General features: G+C 41.5%; 1 protein-coding gene across 1 annotated transcript in view; it reads left to right on the forward strand.

Annotated features, from left to right (window-relative positions):
- Positions 1–19,888, forward strand: part of KCNH7 (potassium voltage-gated channel subfamily H member 7) — a 384,959-nt gene that overhangs the window by 283,627 nt on the left and 81,444 nt on the right. Inside the window, exon 6 of the mRNA XM_059727333.1 lies at positions 10,997–11,422. Within this exon, the coding sequence (XP_059583316.1) occupies positions 10,997–11,422 (426 nt within the window). The remainder of the gene's footprint in view (positions 1–10,996; positions 11,423–19,888) is intronic.

Here is a 19,888-nt window from a genome sequence, read left to right on the forward strand (position 1 = left end):
GACAGATAAGCACTATACAGTTGTGGCTTATTTTTAAGTATATATTTCACTATATATTTCTTATCTGAACATGAGAGGAAAGAACTCCTCAGTTCTAACCCTGACTTGATACCAACTCTTAGGCAAGTCACATAAGTTATTTGACCCATTTTTTCCCTTTGGAAACAGGGTATAATAGTTATGCTTGTCTGACTCAGTGTTGCTCTGTGAGCCTGTTAAATACTTATAAAGTCCTTTGCAGATGAAAAATTCTACTTAAGGAGTGGGATTTTTAGTATTGCTTTTATTTTTATTTCTGCTGTGGCAAAAGTAACAACAATATTAAAAGTATGAAAAGATATATCATTTTTAATATACTCTTAAGATAGGCTGAAAGTGATAAATACCAGGTTCCATAATTAGATGCATTTTACATCTACTTTTATCTATTTATTTTATTAACTAAAGTTCCTGTCATCCTGATAATCACAGGAGTTTTAAAGGTAAAATTCATTAATGAAGGCTAAGCTTGCAGATGTGCAATTATTTTGACCAGCAAGTAGCCTGTCAATACACAAGAAGCCATAGACCTTCATTTTTTGTACTTGCCATATTTTACAGCATACAGTTTTACTGTTGCACATTAATTGCAGCAATGTACTGTACATTTCTAATGGAAAAAACCTTCAGTACATATTCACTGTAATGACAAGCTTATGTAGACACACACTCCATAATTAGATGTACTGAAGCACCAGCATGAATAGCTGAATTATTAGACTTTGCACTTATCATACTTTTGCACCTGCTTTGAATAAAATAGACCTTGACAATAAAAACTGGCAGTATCATGCCTTTCATACAGTGTTAGAATATGTAGCTATTGCAAACCTAAGCAATACCTTAAATATATATATTTAATGATTCATTATTATATTCAGGGTAGATGGTTTATGATTTATTACTTCACTATTGCAGTCCTTTGATTTCCCTACTACTTCCTGTTCTTTTTTGAACCACAGGCACTTGTGTCTTTCTTAAATTGTACTGTAAAACAGGGCAACTTAGAGATTTTTGGAGGCTCTGGATGCCCTGGGCACGGTGTTGATTTGAGATCTCCACACATTTGATCCTGTGGTAGGTATTTCAGTGATTGTGTCAGCACATACAGTCATAGTCAGAGGTTCACATATTTTGAATTTTGCTCCATTAGTATCATAGAAATCATAGAAAAGTAGAGTTGGAAGGAGCCTCCAGAGGTCTAGTCCAATCCCTTGCTTGAGGCAGGATCATCCCTATCCAAATCATCCTATACAAATCCATTGTCTTCCCTATTAGCAAAACTATACAGTCAAACCAGACACAACCATAAGACATACATCCTAACCTGCCACAAATAAAGCAGGAAGACCATGGTGGCTAAAATCCAGCTGCTGCAAAGTTTGTTAAATACACTCAAAGAGCATGTCCAGATGAGTGCACACGCAGTTTGTGGTGCTGCAGACCTATCTGCAGTACTACAAACCACATACACTGCACATGCAGGCATTTGCCACACTGATAATTCTCAGTGCAGTGGGGTTTTTTGACACCAGGAAATCCCAGTATAAAAAAAAATACCTGTGCCTGAAAGAAGTGGGGTGGCCCATATGGTGGCAGCATGCGCCACCTAAAATTGGAGCCGGGTCAGCCAAAGCCACATTCTGGCTGCCAGTCAGGCTCCGTGTGTTGGATCACCGCTGCTAGAGTCCTGGGAGCCCCCCAGGACTCTTATGTAAGGCTGTCACCTGCCGCATGCCACAGCATGTATTCACTGAAGTAGCAGCACTGCTATTTGTTCCCATGGAAAAGCATGTGTGTGCATGTGCACATCTGCACATGCCAAAGAGATCCAAGGAAGAAGGCCACATCCCCACATTGCAGAAGAAGGCAAAAAAAAAAACAACCAGAGTCCATACCAATCTGACTATGGTGGAAAATTCCTTTCTGACTCCAAATATGACCATTGGTATGACCCTGAGAATAGGGGAAAGACCTCTTAGCCATGAATCTCCAGATTTAGCCAGGAATCTCTGGGTTCCAGCAGAATCATTGGCACACCCCAGTCAAAATCCATGGCCTTCCTGCAGCTAACACCCATGGTTGCAGTCAGTACCAGTTTGCTCATGCATTGGTTTTCTCATTTTTGCCTCTGGATATTTGCACCCTGTGTGGGGGCAAATGTCACATATTCTTTGTTTTAACACTGACTGGGCATGTCTACATGTGCACATTTACTTCACAGTATGGGCACATGTACAGGCACATATCTACACATGCACATCTGTGTACATCTGCACAGTAAGTGTGGTGACTTATGCCAACTTGAGCATAAATGTGATACCTGTATCATGCAGGTATCAAATTTACACTTGATAAGTTACTGTGCAGTAACACACATTTAGACACCTTCATAGTTTCCTAGTAGATAGGGTCAGGAGGGACCTGAACAGATAATCTAGCGGTTCCAGATTTTGGATTTTGGCCACCCTAACTGTAAAATATTGCCTCCTGATCTCTAACCTAAACCTATTCTCCATCAGCTTATTATCATTGTTCCTCATCACCCCAGGTGGTGCTGGGGAGAATAGGGCTCTTACTATTTGCTGCTGATCTCCCCTGATGAGTTTGTAGGCAACCACCAGGTTCCCCCTCAGTCTCCTCTTGCCAAGGCTGAACAGGTTCAGGTCCTTCAGTCTCTCCTCATAGGGCCTGTCCTGCTGTCTTCTCACCAAATGGGTGGCCCCCCTCTGAACTCTCTCCAGGCTGGCCACATCCTTTTTAAAGTGCGGCGCCCAGTACTGGACTCAGTACTCCAGCTGCAGCTTGACCAAAGTCGCATAAAGAGAGAGTATCACCTCTCTGGACTGACTTGAGATGCATCTTTGGATGCATGACAAGGTATGGCTGGCCTTGCTGGCTGTGGTCTGGCATTGGCGGCTCATGTTCATTTTGGAGTCAATAATGACTCCAAGATCCCTTTCCTACTCTGTGCTTTCAAGAAGGGAACTCCCTAGCCTGTATGTATTCTGTGGATTCCTTCTCCCAAGGTGCAGCACCCTGCATTTATCTAGGGTGAACCCCATCCTATTCTTGTCTGCCCACTTTTGTAGTCTGTCTAAATCTAGTTGCAGCCTCTCTCTCTCCCTTCAAGTGTGTCCACCTCGCCCCACATCTTAGTGACATCAGCAAACTTGGACAATGTGCTTTCAACCCTGTCATCCAAGTCGCTGATAAAGATGTAAACAGTGCAGGCCCAAGGACCGAGCCCTGGGGGACCCTGCTGCTCACATCTCACCAGGTTGAGTACAACCTGTCCACCACTACTCTCTGGGTGTGCCCCATCAGCCAGGTTTTTACCCATCCAACTGTGTAGGCATCAGTGCCACAGTTGCTTAATTTATTAATTAAGAGTCCTGCGCAGTAACACTGTATGTGCACTGACTAACTTTAGTCCCAAGTCAGTCCACATTCAGTGTTAACGCACTTTAATGCCTGCATACATAGATATTGGCCAATTCTTACTTACGGAGCAGTAACTTACTGTGCAGTACATTTAAGCCAGTTTAAATGCACATGTAGACACACCCACTGAGGGATCCTGGGGCCCTTAAGACAGCACAGCTATGTGTCTACACTGATATTTAAGGTTGACCCTGAAGGTAACTCTCAACTACCCCTTTGCATTTGAGCCTCTTTCCCTGACCTGTACTGCTTTCCATGTCTGTGTGTTTCCCATTGGTGATGCATAGCGAGTGCACATGGGTGCACGTGCACCCCCTGAGCCTGTCGGTACACCCCCTGTGAAAAGGTACCACTGGCATTGCCAGCAGTCTCTGCAGGTAGTTGCCACTTGCCAACCCCCACCTCGCTGCCAACACTGCTGGCAGCATCTGTGGGCAGTCCGCAATTGCCACTTACTGCTGCTGACACTGCCAGCGGCGTCTATGGGTGATCGCCAACTGCTGGTCAGTACCCACCCACCTCCCTCCCACCGCCAACTGTGCCACGGCCACTTGTGGGAGCTCCCCACTTGCCACCACCATGCTCCCACCACTGACAGTGCCATTGCCACGTGCAGAAGCTCACTATGCCCCCCCAGCCTCTGGGGGCACACGGCATTCATGGTGGTTCCTGTTCCCAAGTGAAGTCCTTCTTCTGTCCATTTGCATAACATCTAATACAATGCCACCCTTGGTACTATAATAATACAAAAACTAAATAACAAATATATAGTGGTTTTAAAAAGAAAACAAAAAGTTTCCTGCAAGATATCCCCATTAAATTCCAACCAAAATCAGGAGGAGAAATAGGAGGAGAGTTATTTAGCTAACTCATCTAGAAAATTCTAAGAGTGAAATAATATCATTTCATAGTTGTTAGTTGTTAGAGGCTGGAAGGGACCTTACAGGTCATTGGGTCTAGCCCCCCCTGCACTTGGGCAGGAAAGGAGGCTGGGGTCAGATGACCCTAGCAAGGTGGGCATCAAAACACCTTTTGAAGATCTCCCGGGGGGGGGGGGAGGGGTGATTGTACCACCTCTGGGCAAAGCCTGGTCCAAACCCTCAGCACTTGACTTGTAAAGAGGTTTTACCTTATGTCCAGTCTGATGTGATCTTCTATTAGTTTGTGCCCATTATTTCTTGTCCTCCCCTAGGAGGCCTTAGGGAAGAGTTGCTCCCCCAGACCCTGATGTATGCCCCTAATATACTTATAGGCTGCCACCAAGTCCCCTCTGAGTCTTTTCTTCTCTGGGCTGAACAGTTCCAAGTCTTTCAGCCTCTCTTCATATGACCTGCTCTCTTATCATGAGTTCAGCCCTCCTTTGGACTCTTTCAAGCTTCTCTACACCCTTCCTGAAGTGCAACGCCCAGAACTGGACACCGTACTCCAGCTGAGGTCTCACCAAGGCCAAGTAGAGTGGGAGGATGATATCCTTAGCCCTGCTCAAGATGCCTCAGTAGATGCATGCCAGTGTTTGATTAGCTCTGCCAGCTATGGCATTGTATTGATGTCTCATGTTTATTATGTGGTCTATCACAACACCCAGATCTCATTCAGTTGTGGTGCTGGCAAGTGTAGCACTGCCAAGCCTGTAAGTGTGTTCTGGATTTTTTTTCCCCAGATAGAGCACTTTACACTTCTCTCAAGTGAAGTTCATCCGGTCCTGCTGACTTGTAGATATTTGGCCTTTGTAGGCACTCCCCAACAAGATTTTTGCCAACTATGGGTGGATGATCATCCCCACCTTGATCATCCTGCATCCTGTCAAGTGGAATACAGATGTGATCCTGGACTGGTGGAATATAGATGTGAAGTATTCATTCAGGAGTTTGGTTTTGTCCTGTGTTGGTTTTCAGCCATCCCATTTCGTTCATCAGGGACCCTATGCTTCCTTTGTTTTCCCTCAGACTTCCTACATATCTAAAGAAGGATTTTTGTTGTCCTTGATTCTGGTTGCCAATTTTTATTTGATTTGTACCTTTGCTGTCCTAACCTGCTCCCTATAGGTGTGGGCTATTGCTGAGTACTCCTCTTTGGTGGTTATTTCTGACTTCCATCCCTTGTAAGCTTTTCTCTTTAATTTCAGGAGGTCCATGACTTCCCTATTGAGCCAAGGGGGTCTCCCAGCCCTTTTGCTGCCTTTCTTATGAAAGGGAATGGACTTTCTTTGTGCTCCTAGGATTGTTTCCTTGAGGAATGACCACTCTTCTTCTACTCCCTTCTTCATCAGACCAGGATCCCACAAGGCCTTGCCAACCAATCTCCTAATCTTGTGGAAGCCAGCTTTCCTAAAATCAAGCATTTCTACCCTACTGTCTGATTTCCCTGGCTTACTTTCTCTGGATTACTTTATCCCATGGATAAAATAATCACCTCACGGTCACTGTTGCCTAGTTTCCCTTCGACCCTCAGGTTCCTCACTAGATCATTCCCTTTGGTCAGAAGCAAGTCTAGGAGTGCCTTGCCCCTGGTCAGCCCATAGACTTCTTAAGGTAAATAGAGCTCTTCAATTTAAGTGAGGAAGCTTTGCGAGTGATCAGATCTTGCTGAGTGCTCATCCGATAAGATGTCTGGGTAGTTGAAGTAGTTGAAGTCACCCATAATGACCACACTCTGAGAGTGTGCAGCCTCTGCCAGTTCTCCAGAGAATTCCTCATCGAGCTCTTACTTTTGGTTTGGCAATCTGTAGTAAACTCCTACAGTCATATCCCCTTCCCCATGCTCTCCCCGTATCTTGACCCAAAGGGTATCAAGTTGCCCTTCTTTGTTCCCAATCTTCATTTCTAGGGAGGTGTAATGTTCCTTCACATAGAGAGCAACTCCTCCACCCTTCTTCCAAATACAATCCCTCCTATACAAGGTGTTTTCCTCTGTACCTGTGGTCCAGTCATAGGTAGAGCCCCACCAGGTCTCCGTAATCCGTATGAGGTCGTATTGCCTGTTGGTTAGCAGAAGGACCGGTTCCTCTTGCTTGTTTCCCATGCTTCTGGCATTTGTGTATAGGCAACTGAGCCTGCCATTGGAGGCCCTAGGCTTCATGGTGATCTGTGGAATAATCTGTCCATTGGCCAGTGTCAGAGTATGCTTCCTATTGTACTCTGGCATGCTGGTTTCAATATTGCCATTTCTCAGGCTTCTACTAAGTTGACGGACCATCGTCTGGTGATCTCAGTTTAAAGCCATATCCAGAAGGTCTGTCATTCTAGCCAAGAAGAGCTTCTTTCCCTTTGGCGTGATGTGAATGCCATCTCTTCCCAATAGGCTGCTGTCCCTGAGGTTCATGCCATGGTTGAAGAAACTGAAGCCCTCACGGTAGCACCAGGGCTTGATAATATAATAATACTATTCTACACCAATTTAACACTTTATAACAGTAGTTACTCCACACTACAGCTATCCTATGACGTAGGTAAATATCATTTTCTCTAGCTGACAAGCAAAGAAACTCAGGAATCATCTGAGGCAGAGGCTGGAGTGAAATTCCCAGATAATCTGACTTCGCACCTAGTGTTTTAGGCATACCAATTTCCTTCCTGTAGGAGGAAGGAACCCGTGTATCAAAAGAATCATATAGTTCATAATATTTCTACAAAAAGACCTTAATGTTTTTCTGAGAAGACCGTCAGACAATGGTAAGGTGTCTACAGAAGATAATCTGTCTGGTGTAAACCAGCTATGTGGTATCTGCGCACACACCTTTTTAGTATATCTCTTGATTCTTCACTGGAAGTCCCTGCTCTGGAATTTCTTGGACAGCAAATATTGGGACTTCCAAATCATATTCAGGTTTTTCCTGAGGAAACAGACCTTAGAATTCTGCAAAAAGAGAAAACTCATTTCTGTAGAACCTGTCTCTTAGCGTTCCTTCACCAGAAATTCTATCATGTTTTAAATAGTAAAGTCTAAGATAATATGTCCATTCTTTTTTTGAAATCCCTTATGTTATGGCAACCTAGATGATTGTCTGCTTTGCTTTTGCCTAACTGAATTTGCTATTACTCACAAACTAGCACTCTGCTTAAATACATTTTAACTCCCAGTGTGACTACTGTATTATGTCAAGAAGACTAAATACAACTACCAGAGAGCACAAAGAAGGATAAGGTTAGGTTCTATTGCTATGATAGGCTCTTATTATTTCAGTGATATTATCCAGATCCTGACTGCTTCTTACTAGGTAAAGTCATTTAAGAAATATGTCCCCAGATTTGCTGCATTTGTTTAATGTATTTCAAGTTGAAATGAGATTTCAGAATAACCAATTACCTTAATCCAAAGGGAACAGGTAAAAAGTGAAGATGACTCAGAAAGAAGTACATAATGAGGATATATTAAACAACTCTAAATATGTTAGGCAAGCTTTTCAACGCATGTAAGTTGCCCTAGGTCCATTTGAATCAATGTAACTACCCTAATTTACATCAGCAAATGATCAGCAGTGAATGAGATGGAAAGAAAGATGTGGGAGAAGTTGTATGTCAGAACTAGGGTTCTTAGCTAAGTGGCAAAATGCTAAGTGTAAGTGTTCAAAAATTCATAAAATGTCTGTTTTCAAATCCAAAGGATCTTTTGCAGTTATTACTGCTGACAAAATATATCAATTGACACCTGGGTGGATTTTGTCACTTTAACCACATACATTATTGCTTACTTGCCCTTACCATCCACCACAGTGTGAAATAGCATTTCATCAAAATTGCATAATGACAACCATAAAAGTATGTTAAAAAAGAAATCTCATTCCACTGTGTGTGATTTTAACTAAATAGATGTGTGATCTCATTAAGTAGTCTACTGTAAATATCTAGGAAAGTAGTGTTGTCTCCTCCATAGTCTGTTACGTGAAGATTTCAGAGATATTTAACACTTTGCATGCATGGTATTCTTAATATCATTTGGAGTAGACTTGGTGTTCATAGTATAAAGCAATCTTTTGAAAAGTAATTGCTTGTCTCAGTATCCAAGCAAATTTAATTAGTGGAAGAGTTTTATTAAACATTTTTTTTCTCCACATGATGAATTTTGTTAGCATGTTAATCCTTAGAAAAACGTAATGCTTCTCGAAAGTCTGGATGAGTACCTGAGGAAACATTAGTCCTCTCTTTATGAAGGAAGTCCCCCTGGCTGCGTCTACACAAGATGCTGACTGTGCAGTTGTTACTGCGTGGTCATTTAATACTTGCATACACAAGTACTAAATGACTGCACAGTAACTGGTATTACTGAGTATCACCAAATGGCTTTTTGATGATGCTGACTGATCAGGAGCTTGTAACTGCTATGTAGTAATATCATGTCTCACTTTGTGCCACGTGACACTACTGCGCAGCAGTAATGAGCTACTGCACAGCCAGCATCTCGTGTAGACACAGCCCCTGAATACATACACACACACACACACACTGGGCATACCTACATGTTCATTAATGCACTTTTGCTCCTGCACATTAAATTTAGTACCTCTAATATGAGGTACAGTACTAAATAAATGCTCATTAGGCTGCCCTAATGCACAGTAGTGAAAGCAAACCCTTTTTTAGTGATACTTAATGTGCAGTAGCCTATTTTCACTGCACATTAGTGTATCAGCATGATTTTTGACATGACGCTTTATCTAATGCACAGTAAAATAGGCTGCTGCATATTAAAGCACACATGTAGGTGCACCCACTCAAGCATAAGGAAAACAGCTATGTGGTCTCATCAAATAAAATGGTGAGGATCTGAGATGGCTAGGACTGTTTCAGAAACTGTGCAATGACTCTAATTCAGCTTGCTATCATCAAATGTTTCTAAAATACAAAAGTATAGCTGGCCCCATTAGTTAAGTGCAAATCCTAACGAAAATATAAATAATAAATACACAGCCTCTACCATTACCACACACAATGCTTAATGGCTCCTTGAAAGTGTCATATAATGTTTTGGATAGCTTCATCATTCTGTACTCCACTTTTCAGAGCAGTAGTCAGGTTATTAATTTTGGTATTCTTGAAATATTTTCACAGCAAGTTCTTACTGAATAACTAGTTCCATTTGTGTCACCACGCAAAGGATCCTGAATGTTATAAAACACCACTGGAGAGTTAAACACAAATGGATATACAAACAGGATTTAAAGGACTATATTTGGGAGAAAGAAGCCACACTTTAATTTTAGAACAGCTAAAACTCAAAGCTCAAATCTTACATTTTTATTTCAAAACAAAAAGAAAATGAAAGTCCCTAGTGTTGACTGAAGGGTTTTACTCCCTAGTCCCAGGATTTAATTCCATCTGTGTTTTTATTTTTAAAATGAGTACTTTTTAAAATTTGATTTCTAGACATGTAATAAATATTATTCTACAGATAGTTGGGGGAATAAAGAAAGGTCATTGATGAAGGGAATGCATGGAGATTTTTCTTGTTTTGGTCACTGCTTCAGATTTGCCTAAGTGGGTGGTAACTGAAAGTTATTACCATCTGATGGCTATTCATTGGCTTGTGTAAAATGAAGTGCTGTCCTGAATCCTCTAGTAATTGACTAAGTGCTTACCGTACAGCTGACAATAATTAGCATCACTGTTGGCAGTGTCAGTAAAACAGACTAAAGACTGAATAGAGATGAAAAATTATTTTACCTTCTTCTTAAAAGTTGTTTTCTTCATGCCAGTGGAGGAGCAATGAGGGGAGGCTTATATTAGTGCTCCACACCAAACTTGTCCTTTCCAGAAATCAAAGACTTCAGCCACCAGGGCTGTTAATCTGGAAATTCATATAAACATTATAATTCCATTAAAATAAATTTCAAAGTGTAGTTTAGACAAGTACATCAAATGAAATCAGCTTTTCAACAGAACTAGAACCACATTTGTAAATGAATGCAAGATATTTTTAGACATTGATAGTATTGTAGCAAAACTGTGGCATGTTACAACATCTCTGAAATAATTCTGCCATACCAGTCTTTGTTGTACAATAAGTACAAACATGGTAATATTCATCCATGGGGTAGAAGTAAGTGCAAAGTTTCCCATACAACTCAACCCCCTCATGTTATACTTATATATCCCCTCCATGTTGCAGGGAGAGTCTTTGTACAGGCTGATAAAAAGCTGATTAAAAAGTTTCCATGGTGTGAAACAAGGGAAAAAAATAACGAGTTCTGTGATTATGCAGATCTTTTGACCACACCACCTCACAAGACATAGACATAAGTTTATTCAGACATGCAAGTGTTTGCGGAATCAGAATTTAAGGAACTGATCCTCCAGTTTTTGTGTATGCAAAATTCCCAGTGGAGTTACTAAAACTCAATGGAAACCATCATCTTCCCAGAAATTTTGATTGTAGGAAGACTGTAGGAAGACCCTCTTCATACAAATTATACAATGCAACTTAAGTACTTCATTATATTTTCTATATCTTAAGAAAATATTTACAGATGTTATGTTATAATTAGTTAATTATTTACATTTTCTATTTCTTGTTTTAGGTTCTATCCTTAGGAGCAGATGTCCTACCAGAATACAAACTCCAAACACCTCGCATCAACAAGTTCACTATATTGCACTACAGTCCTTTCAAAGCAGTCTGGGACTGGCTCATTTTGTTGCTGGTAATATATACCGCCATATTCACCCCTTACTCTGCAGCTTTCCTTCTGAACGACAGTGAAGAACAGAAGAGACAGGAGTGTGGGTATTCTTGCAGCCCACTGAATGTGGTAGACTTAATTGTGGATATTATGTTTATCATTGACATTTTAATAAACTTCAGAACAACATATGTAAACCAGAATGAAGAAGTGGTAAGTGACCCAGCAAGAATAGCAATTCATTACTTCAAAGGCTGGTTCCTAATTGACATGGTTGCTGCAATACCTTTTGACCTGCTGATCTTTGGATCTGGCTCTGATGAGGTAAGCCAAAGTAAATAAAAAGTGTTTTTTCCACAACTGTTTACTATGATGAGATAAACTACTGTTCCATAATTTTCCCTTACAAAGTATTTTGTTAATAATCTCCCAGGGAAAATAATGGAAGTCTAAACACTTAGGACTTATAAATTAAACTGGCCAAATATTAATAAAATATAATGTGTGAGAGAAGTTTTCCTTGGGAGGAAAACAAGCTGCATGATCCAGTCAGGTATTTTTCCATCTCAAGATTGTATAAATGCAATCTTTTTATAAACATCTTTGGAAGTAGGTACAAAGTACCATAGCGTAAATCAGGGGTAGCCAACCTGTGGCATACATGCCACAAGTTGCACAGACAACCTTTGTGCATGGCATGTAACAGAGCAGGGAGGGGACAGACAGTATAGTAGTAGATAGGGCAGGAGGCAGAACAGCAGCTCAGGCAGGGAGCACAGGGCAGGAAACAGCAAGCAGAACAGCAGATGGGGTGGGGAGGGTATCAGAGTGGCGCTTGCGGAAGATGCCAGGCAAAAAGTTTGGCCCCCACTAATGCAAATCCTACACTCTTCCATTTGGTGTATGTTAGACTAGCTAAAGTGACATCAAGTCAGCTATGCTGCTTTATATCAGCTAAAGAGCTGACTCAGGTTTTTCAACAAAGACAGAAACTTCTAAACTAATTTAAGAAAAATAAACCCAAGAAAATTTGAAATTTAACCTTGCCAAATAGACAATTCTGATGACTAATGTCCTCAACCTACCCGAAGAACAAGTTAACAATGTGTGCATCACATGCATTTGAAAACTGCCCAAAGGTGTATAAAACACACACGGTTTTGTGGATGTCTGACCCAGTTCTGCCTCCTTCCAAGGAGTTTTTATTTAATTTAAGAAAGGCTAAAGTTGTAATATAGTTTGTGATGAAACTTGAACTGACAAGTAGAAAATGCTTTTTTGTGGGAAGTAGAATACAGCAGTTAAAAAAAAGCAGCAAATCTAGCAAAATAGTATGTTACATAGGCTTCACAAAGGATTCAATAAATCTACTTTTTCATAATGCAATTTTGCACATTTTGACATAAGGAAAACTGAAAGTTTTATGGATAATGTGTTAATTGTTAAGGGAGAAATGAAGGATGAAAAATATACATTCATCATCAATAATTATAGCATGAAACTTATTGATCTGACCATGTACCTTCAGTGTCATTATATGGAGACTGTTACTCATCCATACACAAAAAGCAAAAATGTGCTGTAGGTCTGAAATATCGCCTTTAATATAAAAGAAAAGCCACAATGGGAAGTAACCAAAGGAAATTCTCTATGAGAGAACACAATTTGTGCATCTTTCCTGGTACTCTAATAAATTCTGAGTTCGGCCATCATAGCTACGTTCCCAGAGACAGTTTTTAGAAACATAAATAAACAAGTATTTAAGAACCTGCAGGAATCAAATGGCATCACTGTCATAGCGACATGCACTTCCGAGACGGAGTGATTCTTTTAAAGTCCTACAACATTTCAGAAGTAAACAAATGTTGCCTGTCAGTTTTCTTACTCCTATTTCATAAGTTGTTCATTAGCAATCTGTTTTTTTCCCCCCATTTCCTCCTTTTTTGTGACCAGCATGTTGTGGTGATGTGTACAATATAAAATAAGAGAGAGGGAAACAGGGTCCCAATGGACCCGCTCTAATGCCTCACTGAAGTCAGTAGAAAGATCCTGATTGATTTCAGTGCAAGTAGACACAACAGGGAAAATGTGAAGCCTGAAGATGTGCACAGTAAATATAATTAGTAGATTTTTTTGTAAAAGAATGCAATCAAGAGAGAGATGACTATTTAAAGGAGTGAACAGAACGTGAATTGTCTGTCCCATTACTGCCAAAGAGCTTGTCTGTGAAATAGGATAAACCCAAAAAGGCAGAGACAGAGCAGCAGCATTATCTGCTCACCTTCTACATTCATCACATTTAGCTGGGGTCAGTCTTCTGTATTTCTTCTAGGCTTGCACTGTCTATAAGTAGCACCTGGAAGGAAGAGGAGACAAAAAAGGTAGCACTGATAGCACAGCTATTTTATGGCAGTGGCACTGCTAGCAACTTGGACCAATTTTCTCCACGTAATGTATGGAGATGAAAAGAGTGAAGCTGGGAAGAGGCTGCAGAGAGTCCATGAAGAGAGAAAAAAGTGACTCTGTAGATGTTTCCATCTCTGCTCCTCCACCTGTTTCCTTCTGAAAATTATCTAGTGACTCCTCTATTTTGCAGGAAAAGTACTTAAGAGAGTCAGGAGATGTAGAGGAGCAAGGAAGGAATGGTTGTAAATGCCTGATACAAAGCGTCTTAAAGTCAAAGGAGAGGCTCCCAATGCTATTTGAATTTGGCCCTAAGTGTTACACTTCTCCCTTATTTATAAGTCTACTGCAGGAAACATTGCAGGTTGCTAGATACAGCTGTGATGGGCACTATATAAGCATCCAAAACAGATAGAATAGCAGTAGGCCAAAGGACTAAAGAAACTGAGTGCCTGCCTAACAAAAACTGCAACAGTAAATATTGGGATTTACTCCTTATGGCAGACCCAATGAAATTAGTTACCTGTTTATTTCAACCATCCCTTCTAGTATTTTGAACTTCTTTATTAAAATCTAGTCAGATTTCTCTGAGAAACAACTAAATTTAGTACTACTTAGCCAGTCTAGCATATCTTTTCAATAAACTCCCATTCATAACACTGACTAGACCAGTAATTTTGCTGGGTAAAAGTCCAAGCATCCAAGTGTTTACGGTAGTTTTGTTCTTTACTTTTATGAGTATATTTATATAGTGATCTCTTACCAATAGCTCAGTGCAAGATACATTTTAAATGGACAGTGCTTCATTTTAATGGTTTAATAGACATTTTCAGTCATGGTGGTGCCTTTGTCCTGAAAATCTTCTCCCCTGTCTTCTCCCATTATCTAGAGTTTTTTTCAGATAGGTCCCCTGCTAACCATTGTATTAGACATACTTTTTTTATTAAACCATGTCAGTTCTAAGGAGAGCTCCATGTGTGCTCACCCAGCTTTAGCAAATCCAGAGATCCAACTGTGCCTCGAAAGGGCAGAAGATAATAATCAAAATACCACATGTAGCACTATCTGAAGTCTTTTATTTGTGTCTTAGTTTCTCAATACAGGAAACTACTAGAGTGAGAGCAGTTAACCTTCAATTTCCAAAATGAGGAACTAATATAATGTAAAATAAACCTTTTCAGTTTAAATAGATTCTTAGCACAACATGATTAAAGCTAACTGTGCACCATTCCCTTTTCTGTTTATTTTGGATGTTGAATGACATCCACAGCACTTCAGGAGGTAAAAGGACTTGCACAATTTTTGCCCTTTGCCCCTCTAATAGTTTATTTTTAATCTTGCTGCTAAGTTTATAGAGTCTGGCCTCAAGTTTTAGCCAGTATAGAGCCAGTTATATTTAGCCAGTAAATTTAGTCAGTTTAGAGCTGCAAGTATATTTTTCTGTGTGGTCCATGCAAATGGGCCATGTTCCTACATGGTCTCAGTGACTGAATCATCAGTTGTATTAACTAGATATAAAACAGATACAAGCATGTGTAAAACTATTTAGGCCTCTTTTCCTGCCTTATTTTCCCTTTGTAAATCAGATAAAAGAAGAGATGAAATATAACACTGAAAGGGCCATCGTCAATTAGTAACAAAAAGTCAGGAAAAAAGGATGACTAACAATGAAGACGTGAATCAGGACACAGGACATTTGTTCTACTCTAAACTTTGAATTAATTAAGTCTTACCTCACCCTGCTAAAACTGTCAGGCCAGGCCTGTCTTGATCTGCTATCTGGTACCCTGTAAACCAGTACAGTCTATTCCATGATCAGGTTGTCAGAAACTAAACTGGCACCCCCACTTGAGCTGGCCTGGGTCAGGATGGTGTATGGACACCCAGCAGGACTAAAAACAAGACCTGTCAAAGGGTGGATGAGCTCCCTGGAAGCTAACAGCCATCTATCTATACCTGGAGAGGACATGGATTGGATACCACCAGGTCACTTTACCCAAAGAATCACCAGAACTAAACTCATAAGGAGGGTTGTTGCAGCAGCCTCAGCACTAACATGACTTGACTCACCCTGTTAAATAATATATTTATATTATGGTTTGATGAGCTCTGAGAAGAATCAGTGTGCTCAGTGAAAAAGGCAGGCAGAGAACCTAAGGGTTCTGATTCCCACTCCACAATTCAAATAGGTAAACTCTATTGTCTTCCTTTTGGTCAGGGTAAGACCAAGCTCCACATACCACTAGAAAGGATAACATGTGGGGTGCATCTACACATGTGCTTTTCTGTGGAGTTGACTAATTAGCTTCACAGTGAACTAATTAACTCTGCTGTAGGATAGTACTGTTTGGGATTGTACTTCTTACAGTGAAGTACTTTACTCTGCCAATACGCACATGTAGATGGTGAACAGGGCTGTAAATTGCACCATCAGCCCAGCCAGCTAGGGGCTTGCTCCACCCCAGCTCAAGTTGCTGCTGTCCCGGGTGCATGAGTAGTCACTGCCTGGAAGCAGTTGACTCAGTTGCGAACTGCTCCAGAGTTTATTGTCTTGCCTTAATTTCACATGTAGCTGTACTCACTAGTACTAGTAGTTTATTTACAGCTTTTGTCAAAACATTATAATGAAAATCACAATCAGCAATGAAAATTATATATACACAACCTAAACCCCTATATACACTTTAGCACTCAATTTCTAAATTATGGCTGCAGCAATTTCCAGACCATTCCATATATCATTGTCCACTCCTGCTTGCAGAAAACACTTATGACTTAGTGGGGTTAACAGAAACCTGGTGGGACTCTACCCATGACTGGGCAGTACATATTAAGGACTATAAACTGTACAGAAAGGATAGAGTGGGGAGGAGAGGGGGAGGGGTTGCGCTCTGTGTCAAGGAGCATTATACATCGACCCGTATCAAAATGGAATTGGAGGAGGAGAAAGGATTGTGGGTTAGGGTACATGGAGGTCAAGGGGAAAGAGATTTGGTGATAGGGGTCTGCTACAGACCCCCACACCAAGGGCAAGAACTAGATTTGGAACTCCTGAGGCAGCTCTCAGAGACCAAAAAGGCTAGGGAGGCAGTAGTCATGGGGGACCTAAAATACCCTGACATCTGCTGAGAGAGGCAGACAGCAAATTTCCACCGTTCACGCAGGTTCCTATCCTGTGTATAGGAATTCCACCTGATGCAGGAGGTACATGGTCCCAAAAGGGGGAATGTCTTACTGGACCTGGTATTGGCAACAGGGGATGACACGGTAGGGGACCTACAGATCAGTGGTCACGTAGGGGACAGTGACCACCAAATAATAGAATTCATCATAAGGTGTAGAGTGGGTAAGGTAACTAGTAGAGTGGAAGTGCTAGGCTTTAGGAAGGCTGATTTCAGCAAACTCAGGTGTTTAGTCAATGACACACTGTAGAGTAAGAGATTTGGCAAGATGGGAGCCCAGGAAGGGTGGCTGTGCCTTAAGGAAACGATCCTTTGGGCACAGAGGGAGGAAAAGGGGCCAAAAGGCTTCCCTGGCTGACCAGAGAAATCCAAAGCAGCCTAAGGGCAAACGGGGTGCATATAAGCAGTGGAAACAGGGAGAGATTACTAAAGAAGAGTATACCTCCTCAGCTCACAGTTGTAGGGAGGCAGTTAGAAAGGACAAAGCTACCATGGAGCTGAGGATGGCATCACAAGTTAAGGATAACAAAAAAATGTTTTTCAGATATATAGGGAGTAAAAGAAAGGCCCAGGGCAGAATAGGACAGCTACTGAATGGGCAAAAGCAATTGGTGACAGACAGGGGGCACAAGGCTGAACTCCTCAACAAATTCTTTGCCTCAGTGTTCCTAAACGAGGGGCAAGACAAGTCTCACAATGGGATTGTAGAGAGACAACATCAGGGCACCAGACTGCCAAGTGTTGACCCTGAGATGTTGCGGAGTCACTTGAAAGAAATGGATGCGTTTAAGTCAGGAGGTCCGGATGAGTTCCATCTGAGGGTACTGAAGGCACTGGCTGATGTCATTGCAGAGCCACTGGCAAGAATATTTGAACACTTGTGGCACACGGGCCAGGTCCCGGAGGACTAGAAAAGGAACAATGTGGTCCCTATTTTCAAGAAGGGGAGGAAGGAAGATCCAGGTAACTATAGGCCAGTCAGTCTCACCTCCATCCTTGGCAGTCTTTGAAAAGATTATTAAGGCTCATATATGCGAGAGCCCAGCAGGAAAAATTATGCTGAGGGGGAACCAGCACGGGTTCGTAGCAGGTAGATCATGCCTGACTAATCTAGTCTCTTTTACGACCAAGTTACAAAACACCTGGATGCAGGAGTAGGGGTTGACATCGTCTACTTAGACTTCAGGAAGGCTTTCGATACGGTATCCCACCCCACACTGGTGAACAAGTTAAGAGGCTGTGACTTGGATGATTACACAGTCCAGTGGGTGGCAAATTGGCTAGAGGGTCGTACCCAGAGAGTGGTGGTGGATGGTATCGACCTGGAAGGCCTTGGGCAGTGGGGTCCCGCAGAGCTCGGTCCTTGGACCGATACTCTTCAATGTCTTCATCGTTGACTTGGATGAGGGAGTGAAGTGTACTCTGCCCAAGTTTGCAGATGATACAAAACTGTGGGGAGAAGTGGACACACCGAAGGGCAGGGAACAACTGCACGCAGACCTGGACACGTTGGACATATGGGTGAAAAACAACAGAATTCGATTTAACAAAGAGAAATGCAAAGTGCTGCACCTAGGGAGGAAAAATGTCCAGCATACCTACTGCCTAGGGAATGACCTGCTCAGTAGCACAAAAACAGAAAGGGATCTTGGAGTCCTAGTGGACTCCAAGATGAACATGAGCCATCAGTGTGATGAAGTCATCAGAAAAGCTAACGGCACTTTATCGTGCATCAGCAGATGCATGACAAACAGAACCAAGAAGGTGATACTTCCCCTCTATCTGGCTCTGGTCAGACTGCAGTTGGAATACTGTGTGCAGTTTTGGGTGCCTCACTTCAAGAGGGATGTGGATAACCTGGAGAGGGTCCAGAGAAGGGCCACTCGTATGGTTAAGGGCTTGCAGGCCAAGCCCTATGAGGAGAGACTAGGGCACCTGGACCTCTTCAGCCTCCGCAAAAGAAGACTGAGGGGCAACCTTGTGGCTGCCTATAAACTCATCATGGGGGCGCAGAAGGGAATTGGTGAGGCTCTACTCACCAAGGCACCCCTGGAGGTCAAAAGAAATAATGGCCACAAGCTAGCAGAGAGCAGATTTAGACTGGACATTAGGAGGAACTTCTTCATAGTTAGAGTGGCCAAAATCTGGAATGGGCTCCCAAGGGAGGTGGTGCTCTCCCCTACCCTGGGGGTCTTCAAGAGGAGGTTAGATGGGCATCTGGCTGGTGTCATCTAAACCCAGCACTCTTTCCTGCCTATGCACGGGGTCAGCCTCAATGATCTATTGAGGTCTCTTCCGAACCTAACATCTATGAATCTATTCCAATGGATAATCCCCAATTATATTTGCAATTCTAGGGATCCATCTTCTCCCCCCACATAAAAGGCCAAACACTAAGGTAGGAACCATACCAATTATTCATATGCATGAGAAATATCAGGAAAGTGTTTCATATATTTTGGCATCCTTGAATTAAACATCATCTGGAACCAAGGATGACATTCAGCACCATTTGCTCAAATGATATTCCTTGAACCAACCACAAGTGATCCATGGACCATAGTTGGAGAATAACTAATTTTGATTCATTACTGATACAACAGAAAGATTTTCAGTGCTTAGGACTTCTCAAAAGAGGCTTTTGAGTAAACTGACCGGTCACACAGTTCTGCCATAGGTTATAAATTAGATGGAAAAGCTATAAAAGGGGCTAATAGTAGATTTCAAGGATTTGAATTAGTTCTGTTAATTCTTGATTTAAAATGGGAGAACAGGAAGCTTCCAAAACGTGAATGTGAAAAATATTTAGACTGTTCTATCAAAGAGATTTATGACAGAAACCAGAGAAACCAGGAAATATAGTGGCATAGGCACTAAAGTAGAGTAGGCAAATTAGAGGAAATGCACATATAAAACCAATTTGAGCTATTACATATACATCAATGGTTATTTAGTTTTTAAAAGAGACAAATAAAAGATGACATGATAGAGATGTATACATTAATAAAAATGTTATGAAGTAAGTAAAACAGCCAGAGCAATTCTGAGGATATGGGCCATCAGTTAAAAAGACTTGAGTCATAAATGGCTCTTAGCTCAGAGTATCATTTGTACAGATAATTAATTAGCTAATCCCAGCTCACTCTTCCAGTCAACTGATACCAGTATTACCTTCCAAATGATGCCTCTGCAATCAGGAAGACTA

The sequence above is a fragment of the Alligator mississippiensis genome, chromosome 4, assembly GCF_030867095.1.
Source record: "Alligator mississippiensis isolate rAllMis1 chromosome 4, rAllMis1, whole genome shotgun sequence".
NCBI lineage: Eukaryota > Metazoa > Chordata > Crocodylia > Alligatoridae > Alligator > Alligator mississippiensis.